We start from the raw sequence: 9,149 nt of genomic DNA, 5'->3' as shown, positions 1-9,149 counted from the left end.
GGGGGCCCCCCGGGGGGGCCCCCGGGGGGGCCCCCTGGTGAGTGAGCCAGTGGGAAAGGAGCTGGGAATAGGCAGGGTCCGAAGACTGTACCCTGTTTGCTGCTCGGAGTCGGATGAAGCCTCCGACGGAAAAAGAAGAAGAGCCCCCCGAGAGGCAGCAAGGAACAATCAGCAAGTCTTCTGCTGCTGCGCCGCAGGGGCCGAGGAAGTCTGCTGCTGCTGCTGCTGCTGCTGCTGCTGCGCTGCCGTTGGCTGCAGCAGCAGCAGCAGGCTCGCGCATGCACGCTGCAGCAAGAGCAGCAGCAAGCTCCGATGCTGCTTCCACTGCCATCAAGTCCAGCTGCCGCATCAGCTGCAGGTTTTTTGCTGGCAGCAAATAAATGAAGTGCCGCGGGGAGGCCCAGGGGCCCCCTGCTGCAGCAGCTGCTGCAGCAGCTGCTGCAGCAGCTGCTGCTCTGCTGCTGCTGCTGCTTCTGCTGCTGCTGCTGCTGCTAGGGGGCCCTCCGGCGCGCTGCGGGGGCCGGGCTCTTGCTTCGTTGCTGCTGCTGCGGGGCCCCCCGCTGCTGCTGCCGCGCCCCCCGGCTGCTGCCGACTCGCTGCTGCTGCTGCTGCTGCTGGCGCTTGCTGCTGCTGCTGCTGCTTGAAGCGCAGCTCGCCCGCCGCAAGCGGCGGCTGGGGCGGCGCCTCTGCTGCAGCGGCGCCCCCTGCTGCTGCAGCAGCAGCAGCAGCAGCAGCAGCAGCAGGAAGCTCGTAGTCCGCCAAGTTGACACTTTTGATCATTTCTTCGAGGCGCTTGTTCTTGATGAGCTGCCGAAAAGCCGAGTGGCAAAAAGGACACTCGTGCTGCTGCTGCAGCTGCTGCTCTATGCAAGTTCTGCATGCAGAGTGGCCGCAGTTAGCAGCACACTTTATCAGCAGCGGACTCCTCATGGGGCCCCCGCAGAAGCAGCAAATCCATTCTGCTGGCAGCAGCGGCTTGGGGGCCCCCCCGCGCCGCTGCAGGGCCCCCCCCCACTCTGCTGCAGTCAAGCTGCTGCGGGCCTCGTGCTGCAGCACTGCTGCTGCTGCTGCTGCTCGCAGCACCCGCCGCTGCAGCACCACCTTCGCAAACGCCGGCACTTGCTGCTCGTCTTCCGCCTCCGTCAGCTCCTCCTGCGGCCCCTCCCCGCCGCCGCTGCTGCTGCTGCTGCTGCTGCTGCTGCTGCTGCTGCTGCTGCTGCTGCTGCTGCTTTTGGAGGAAACCAGGAAGATCTTCAAGTCTATCTTCCGGCGATAGTCTGCAGCAAAGCCGCACTGACGCGCCAGCAGCAGCTTCAACTCCCCCACACTAACTGTGGGGCCCCCAATGGGGCACTCGCGGTAAGTTCCTGCATGCTCCGATATCAGTCGAAAGTATATCAACATTGCTGCTGCTGCTGCTGCTGCTGCTGCTGCTGCTGCTGCTGCTGCTGCTGCTGTGGAAGGAGCTGGGGGGGGAGCGCCTGCGGGGGGGGAGGCTTCTGAGGTCCTCAAACACTAAAAGGTCGAAAAGACACAAGGCGGGGGTTGCTGCAGCGCGCATGCCGGTGAGACGCTGTGGAGAGGCTGCTGCTGCTGCTGCTGCTGCTGCTGCTGCTGCTGCTGCTGGCAGTGCTGCGCCTTCTGCGCAGTCCGTGTCTTTGCCTCTGAGACTATTTGCGCGAATCGGCCAGAGCCGGGCTGGGAGCTCCAGCGGGCAGACTCGCCTGGGGAGGGAAGGAAGCCGCGAACATCAGGCGCTGGGGAAAGCAACTCCCCCCTCCCTCACATTGAAAAAGAACCCAATTGCCTAAATGCACAAATAAATGGCGCTATTCAGACAAATGCGGCGAAGTTCGCGCGGGAAGAAGGACAGAAACGCAGCAGCCGCGGCGGCAGAGCGGCTCGGAGGGGGAGCGCCGCAGAAACGCGGGGAGGGCCTGGACTGTCCGCCGAGCAAAGTGCAATAAAAAGGCGGAAATAAAGAGAAAACTGCACGAGTAGTTCTCAGAAACAAAAACAATGAGGAGAGCGAAGCTGAACGCCCTCGCAAAGCCCCGACGCCTCTTCCCCGTGCCGCTGGCGATACGCCGCCGTTTCTGCAATCCCATCCGCCGAACGCGCCTTATTGGCCCTTTAAAGGGAATTAAAAAAGGAATGTTTGCTCCAATATTCTTTGTTCAAGCTCTGTTGGCGCGTAGATCCACCGAAAACGCCCAGGCGCTCTCACTGGCTGTTCTTCTGCTGCCCGCTGCAGCTTAGCTTTCTGCATTTCCTTCTTCAGCTGCGCGATCCGCCGCCTCCGGCCGCGGTTTCGAGGAATTCGTTCGCGTTTTCGGGTTTGCCGCTTTTTAAGCATTCCAAAAAGGTCCAAAGTTTCTTCCTTTCGCCATGAAATCGCACGGAGTTTGAGCTGTTCAACTTCCGCGGACGCGCGCCAGCAGCTGCGCAGGATGCCGTGCTGGCTGCGCTTTTTCCGCTGCGAAGCTCCGCAGCAGTAGTTGTTTAAATTGTTATTTTAAGCTGTTTATTGCCGGCTTAGGCGCCCGCGGGCGAAGCGCCTCTCCCGCTGCAGCGGCTGTTCGCTGGCTGCGCTGCAGCGCCCGGCGGCGCGCTTTGAACGGGGGGGAAGCCCTGCAGCAACGCTGATTAGGCAGCAGCAGCTGCAGCAGCAGCTGCTGCAGCGGCGCGCCGAAGGTCCCTGCTGCAGTCCTCCGGGGCTTTTCAGCAGCTCTTGCTGCCGCTGTGTGCGCGCGCAGCAAGCCAGCCCACGCCCTCCCGCCCTCTCTTGCTTTTGCTGCTGCTAGTTGCTGCCGCGTCTCCACTCCCACCAGCAGCAGCAGCAGCCCATCCCAGCAGCAGCAGCAGCAGCAGCCCATCGCAGCAGCAGCAGCAGCAGCGATCGTAGCAGCAGCAGCAGCCCACCCCCGCAGCAGCAGCCCACCCCAGGAGCGGCGTCCGCGGGAGCTTCCCCCCCTCCACCACCACCATCCCCAGTAGCAGCAGCACCACCGCCACCACCACCCCAGGCAGCAGCAGCAGCAGCAGCAGCAGCAGCAGCAGCACCGCCGCCACCACCCCCAGCAGCAGCAGCAGCAGCAGCAGCAGCGCCAGCACCACCCCCAGCAGCAGCAGCACCACCGCCAGCACCACCCCCAGCAGCAGCAGCAGCAGCAGCACCGCCCCCCCCTCCCGCAGCAGCAGCAGCAGCAGCAGCAGCAGCAGCAGCAGCAGGAAAATGTCGACTTTGCGGAGCGAGCCGATGGTGCGGGGGACGATAGTGCTGCCGTCTTCGCTGCCGGTGGCCCACGAGCTGCTGGAGCGTTTGGGGCGGCTGGGGGCTGTGCAGTTTGTGGACATGCAAGCAGCAGCTTTGGTGCGTCCTTACAACAATTACATTCAAAGAATAGAAGAAATGGAAAGAATAATAAGGTTTTTGCAGGAAGAAATCCGCTGCCTGGAGGGCGGCCCGGGCGCAGCAGCAGCAGCAGCAGCAGCAGCAGCAGCAGCAGCAGCAGCGCCGCAGGGGCTCGTCGTGGTGGCCCCCGACGGCGAACGCAGCTTCCTCGAAAACGGCCAAGGCTATGTCTTGGACAAAGTGGAGGAAGCTTTGAACCGGCTGTACGGACAGTTCGTGCTGTTCAAAAGCAACAATTCAAGTTTGCAATCCGAGAAAAATGCTGCTCTTGAGGAGCAGTGTGTGCTGCGGGTGGCGCTGCAGCAGCAGCAGGGCGGCGCAGCAGCAGCAGCAGCAGCAGCGCGCGCGCCGCCGGGCTCGCCGCCGCCCGAGGCGCTCTCCGACCTCGAGGACGGCGGCGCCAACTCGCTGCTGCTGCAGCAGCAGCAGCAGCAGCAGCAGCAGCAGCGCAACTCCGAGGAAGACCTGGGGCTCGGCCGCAAAGCCGCAGCAACTGCTGCTGTGTCTGCTGTTGCTGGCGTGCTGCCAGCAGCAGAAATCCCGCGCTTCCAGCGCACGCTCTTCCGGGCCACGCGCGGCAACGCCTTCTGCTTCTTCCAGTCCATCGAGCTGCCCTTCTGCGACCCCAAGTCCGGACAAGAAGTTCAAAAAAGTGTTTTCGTCGTTTACCATCAAGGAAGCACGCAGTCGCTGCTGCACGAAAAGATCACCAAGGTCAGCAGCGTCTTCGGCGGCTGCTGCTACGAGTGGCCGCTCAGCCTCAAGCAAACGCAGGAGAGATTGGACGGTAAGCAGCACTTTTTCTCCGTCTTTTTTCTTCCTTTTGCTTTCTTTCGCATTTATTTTCCTTTTTCTTCCCCTCTGCGCCCTCCAAACTCCGCGACGCCGCAGCTTTCCGCAGCTTTCCGCAGCTTTCCACCCCCGCGCCGCGCGCGCGAGCTGTCTGTACACCCCAGCTCCCGCGCCGCCGCTTGCGAATTCAGGCTTGGCAGATGTCATTAAAGATAAAGAAAAGGCGCTGGCCGCCTACGAGCATTACTTTTTGGGGGAGATTTCCACTTTGCTGGACGTTCCCAGAGAGGGCAGCTCTTCGTTGATTGAGGAGTGGCGCATGTTCTGTCAGAAGGAAAAGGCCATTTACGCCGCCCTCAACTGCTTCGAAGGCAAGCCGCCCTGCCTAGCCAGTAGCTAGCCAGCTAGCTAGCTGTTCGGCTGTGCGAATTGCTGGCTAGCTAGCTAGCTGAAGAACTAGCTGGCTAGCCAGCTGGCCAGCCGGCTTTGGTAGCTAGCTACCTGGCTAGCTGTCGAGCTGGCTGGCCAGGCAAATAGCTAGCTGGCTAGGCAACTAGCCAGCTAAATAGCTTAATAGCTAGCTAGCTAGCTAGTAGCTAGCTAGCCATTCAGCTAGCTAGCTAGCTAGCTAGCTAGCTAGCTAGCTGCGGAGTCCTGGGGTGTAACTGAGCCGTGGACTTCTGCCGTACATCAAACATCAAACAGCGCCTCGACTACCAAATGAATGAACTAATTAATTAAATTAAATTAAATTAATTAATTAATTAATTTATTTATTTATTTATTTATTTATTTGTCTTCAGGGAGAGATATGACGCTGCGGTGTTCTTGTTGGATTCCGAAAAAAAATGAAGAAAAAGTTCGAAGCATTTTGCGCTCCATGGAAGTCACTGGCGACGAGCAGGTCCGTTTATTTATTTATATGTTTTTTATTTATTTATTATCTATTTATTTATTTATTATTTATTATTTATTCATTTATGTATTATTTGTTTGTTATTTATTTATTGTTTATTTGTTTATTTATCTGTTTATTTATTATTTATTTAGTTGTTTATTTATTTATATATTTTATTTATTTGTCTGTCTGTTTACTTTTTACTTTTTTGTATTTATTTTATTCCACTTTTTGTTTATTTGTTTGTTTGTTTATTTTATTTGTTTATTTGTTTGGGTTTTGCTCGTTGGTGAGTTCGGGGGGTCGTTGGCTGGCTAGCTGTGGACTGGCTAGCTAACCAAGCAGCCAGTCAGCTAGCTAGCCAAGCAGCCAGCTAGCTAGCTAGCCAAACGGCCAGCTAGCTAGCAAGCCAAACGGCCAGCTAGCTAGCTAGCCAAGCAGCTAGCTAGCTAGCCAGCCAAGCAGCTAGCTAGGTGGCCACCGAGCCGAGCAGCTAGCTGGCTGAGTAGACCCACGGCTAGCTAGCTAGCTTGCTGGGCAGCTAGTTCACTAGCTAGCTAGTTCACTAGCTAGCTAGCTAGCTAGCTAGAATTGTCTGTGTTGAATTCTTTGGAGTAATTAAGTGGTTATCTTCTAAAGAGTAAATGGCGTTTCATCTTTTGAAGTTTTTTGTCAATTTTTTCCTTCATTCATTTTAATTCCAATTAAAACTTGCATCTTTTTTAAATTAATTTTATTTATTTATTTATTTATTTATTTATTTATTGTTTATTTATTTTTTATTTATTTTTTATTCTTATTAGGGTTCGGCTTTTTTGTTGACTGAAAAAGACTCCACAGCAATGCCTCCGACTTACTTCAAGTCCACGGAGTTCACTGACCCCAGCCAAATGCTCGTCAGTTTGCTGCTGCTGCTGCTGCTGCTGCTGCTGCTGCTGTTGGTTTTCGTGCTGCTGCTGCTTCTGGGTTTGGTGGTGTTGCTGCTGCTGGTTTCTCTGCGGGTGGTTTTTCTGCTGCTGCTCGTGGTCTCTGTGCTGTTGCTGTTTCTGTTGTGCTGTGCTGCTGCTGCTTCTCTTGCTGCTGCTGCTTCTCTTGCTGCTGCTGCTGCTGCTGCGCATTGCCTGGCCGCGGCCGCTCATCGGCGCTGCTGCTGCTGTGCTGCTGCTGCCGCTGCGGCCCACAAATCTCGAGCCCGCTAGAAAGCAGCTGCAGCAGCCGCGCGAACGCCCTCCCCCCCTCCCCCAGCAGCAGCAGCAGCAGCAGCAGCAGCAGCAGCAGCAGCAGCAGGGGTGTGCGCGCAGGTGGACACGTACGGCGTGCCGCGTTACCAGGAAGCGAACCCGGCGTTTTTGACTTCGATAACTTTTCCGTTTTTGTTCGGAGTGATGTACGGCGACATCGGGCACGGGGCGATCGTGCTGCTGCTGGGGCTGTTTTTGCTGCTGCGGCAGCAGCAGCTGCAGCAGCAGCGCGGGCTGCTTGCTGCGCTGCTGCCCTACCGCTACCTGCTGGCCCTCATGGGCCTCTTTGCTGTATACGCCGGCTTTCTTTATAATGACCTTTTTGCCCTCGGGGTGGACCTCTTCGGCTCGCACTGGACTGAAGACGGCCACGAGACTCTCAACGGCGCCATCCGCCTCAGGCAACTCGTGAGCTGCTGCTGCTGCTGCTGCTGCAGTGCTGCTGCGGTGGTTGAGGTGCAGCAGCAGCTGCTGCTGTTGCTGCGGTGGTTGAGGTGCTGCTGCTGTTGCTGCGGTGGTTGAGGTGCTGCTGCTGTTGCTGCGGTGGTTGAGGTTCTGCTGCTGCTGCTGCTGACTTTGCTGCTGCTGCTGCTGCTGCTGCTGCTGCTGCTGCTGCTGCAGGGGGAAGACCCGTACCCGTTTGGGATAGACCCTGCGTGGAAGGGGGCGAGCAACGAGCTGCTGATGGTGAACTCGGTGAAGATGAAGCTCTCAATTGCCATTGCTGTTGTGCACATGGGAGTTGGCGTTTTGTTGAAAGGTTTGAACTTTTGGTTTTTCGGCGAAGTTTTGAGCTTCTGCTGCGAGTTCGTGCCGCAGCTGCTGTTCCTGCTGCTGCTGATAGGCTACTTGAACTTCCTGGTGGTCCTCAAGTGGGTCTCTCCGCGCAGCAGCAACAAACCCAACTTGATCAGCAGCATCATCAACATGTGCATGATGGGGGAAGTTGCTGCTGAGGACCAGCTCTACCAGCACCAGCAGACTGTCGAGCGCGTGCTGCTGCTGCTGCTGCTGCTCACCATCCCCGTCATGCTCCTCGTCAAGCCCGCCGTGCTGCTCCTCCGCAGCAAACGCGCGGCAGCAGCAGCAGACAAGCAGCAGCAGCAGCAGCAGCAGCAGCAGCAGCAAGCCCCCGCCGCGGGCCACGCCGCCCTCGACGCCGCCGAAAACGGCGACGCAGCAGCAGCAGCAGCAGCAGCAGCAGCGGGGGAAGCGCCCGCAGCGGGCGGCGCCGCGCGCCCCCCCCAGCAGCAGCAGCAGCAGCAGCAGCAGCAGCAGCAGCAGCAGCAGGAGGAAGCGGCGGGAGCGGGGGACTTGTTCATATTTCAAATGATTGAAACGATTGAGTTTGTCTTGGGAACAGTTTCGAACACAGCTTCTTACTTGCGGCTGTGGGCGCTGTCGCTGGCCCACCAGCAGCTGGCGCTGGTCTTTTACTCGCAGACTGTTGTGCGGGCCTTGACAGCAGCAGAAGATGCTGCTGCTGCTGCTGCTGCTGCTGCTCTTTTTGCTGCTTTTGCGGTCTTTGCATGCATCACCTTCGGAGTCATTCTTTGCATGGATTTGCTCGAAGTCGCGCTGCATGCGCTGCGGCTGCAGTGGGTGGAGTTTCAAAACAAATTCTACAAAGGAGACGGACACAAGTTCGAGCCCCTCGACTTCTTCCTCGTCGTGCAGAGAAAAGCAACTTAATTAAATAAATAAATAAATAAATAAAAAGAAATTAAATTCAATTAAATTATATTCAGTTGAAGGATGGTAAATAGAGAAGAAAGCAAAAAAAACGAACAAAAAAGATGGCTTCTGCATGCAGTTCTGGCTTTCGTGCAACTCCAACTTGAACTTCGGGGAAAGCAGCTTTAAAAGGGAACTTGTGGGTTTAAAACTGCATAAGTTGCATTTAATTGCATTTAAATTGCATTTAAATTGCATTTAAATTGCATTTAAATTGCATGCATTTTAATTGCATTTAAATTGCATTAAACTGCATTTAAATTGCATTTAAATTGCATGCATTTAAATTGCATTTAAATTGCGTTTAAATTGCATTTAAATTGCATTTAAATTGCACTTAAATTGCACTTAAATTGCATTTAAATTGCACTTAAATTGCATTCATTTAAATTGCATTTAAATTGCGTTTAAATTGCGTTTAAATTGCGTTTAAATTGCATTTAAATTCATGCATGCTTGCATGCATGCATGCTTGCATGCATGCATGCTTGCATCGTAGCGAACAAGTGCGGATTTTTGAACTTTCTCCACTGGGAATTTGTATTTGTTCCATTTTGCAAAAGTTTCGTTTTTTGCATTTATTTCTCCAATTAAAGTCCATTTTGCTTATCTGTGCAACTCCACAACTGCTGGGCTGGCGCGGAAGGAATCCACAATCAATTGTGCATTTGCATGCATGCACTTGCATGCACTTGCATGCACTTGCATGCATGCATGCATGCACTTGCATGCACTTGCATGCATGCACTTGCATGCACTTGCATGCATGCACTTGCATGCACTTGCATGCATGCAGTTGCGTGCATGCACTTGCATGCATGCATGCACTTACACGCATGCATGCACTTGCATGCATGCATGCATGCAGTTGCATGCATGCGTTGTTGTTAGTTGAAGTCCAAGTCCAGTTTATATTTGCAAGTTGCCTCCACTTGTGTGCCTTTTATGTCTTAGCCGGGCTTTGCATGCACTCGAGAAGCTGCAAATGTGAAGTTGATTTAAAAGTTAATTTAAAATTAATTTAAAAGTTTATTTAAAAGTTTATTTAAATTAAATTTAAATTAAATGG

At 54.9% G+C, this 9,149-nt stretch overlaps 4 protein-coding genes across 4 annotated transcripts; 3 read left to right on the top strand and 1 right to left on the bottom strand.

The window, feature by feature from the left end:
* Nucleotides 1-348: 348 nt before the first annotated feature.
* ENH_00058330 (dense granular protein GRA10, putative) lies at nt 349-2,356 on the bottom strand (the record flags this gene model as incomplete). Its single annotated transcript, XM_013581812.1, has 2 exons — nt 349-1,515; nt 2,228-2,356. 2 exons carry the CDS (start codon nt 2,354-2,356, stop codon nt 349-351), a joined length of 1,296 nt encoding a protein of 431 aa, XP_013437266.1.
* An 879-nt stretch (nt 2,357-3,235) lies between these two features.
* Nucleotides 3,236-4,607, top strand: ENH_00058320 (vacuolar proton-translocating ATPase subunit, putative; the record flags this gene model as incomplete). The annotated part of the gene is made up of 2 exons (XM_013581811.1): nt 3,236-4,202; nt 4,399-4,607. The coding sequence occupies 2 exons, from the start codon at nt 3,236-3,238 to the stop codon at nt 4,605-4,607; spliced, it is 1,176 nt and encodes a 391-aa protein (XP_013437265.1).
* Nucleotides 4,608-5,018: 411 nt separating this feature from the next.
* ENH_00058310 (hypothetical protein) lies at nt 5,019-5,423 on the top strand (the record flags this gene model as incomplete). Its single annotated transcript, XM_013581810.1, has 1 exon — nt 5,019-5,423. The coding sequence occupies one exon, from the start codon at nt 5,019-5,021 to the stop codon at nt 5,421-5,423; it is 405 nt and encodes a 134-aa protein (XP_013437264.1).
* A 1,067-nt stretch (nt 5,424-6,490) lies between these two features.
* On the top strand, nt 6,491-8,038 carry ENH_00058300 (hypothetical protein; the record flags this gene model as incomplete). The annotated part of the gene is made up of 2 exons (XM_013581809.1): nt 6,491-6,754; nt 6,968-8,038. The coding sequence occupies 2 exons, from the start codon at nt 6,491-6,493 to the stop codon at nt 8,036-8,038; spliced, it is 1,335 nt and encodes a 444-aa protein (XP_013437263.1).
* Between the last annotated feature and the right edge of the window lie 1,111 nt (nt 8,039-9,149).

The sequence above is a fragment of the Eimeria necatrix genome, genomic scaffold, assembly GCF_000499385.1.
Source record: "Eimeria necatrix Houghton genomic scaffold, Enh_scaff497, whole genome shotgun sequence".
Classification (NCBI taxonomy): Eukaryota; Apicomplexa; class Conoidasida; order Eucoccidiorida; family Eimeriidae; genus Eimeria; species Eimeria necatrix.
Note: the sequence above shows the minus strand (reverse complement) of the source record. Positions and strands in the feature narration are given on the sequence as shown.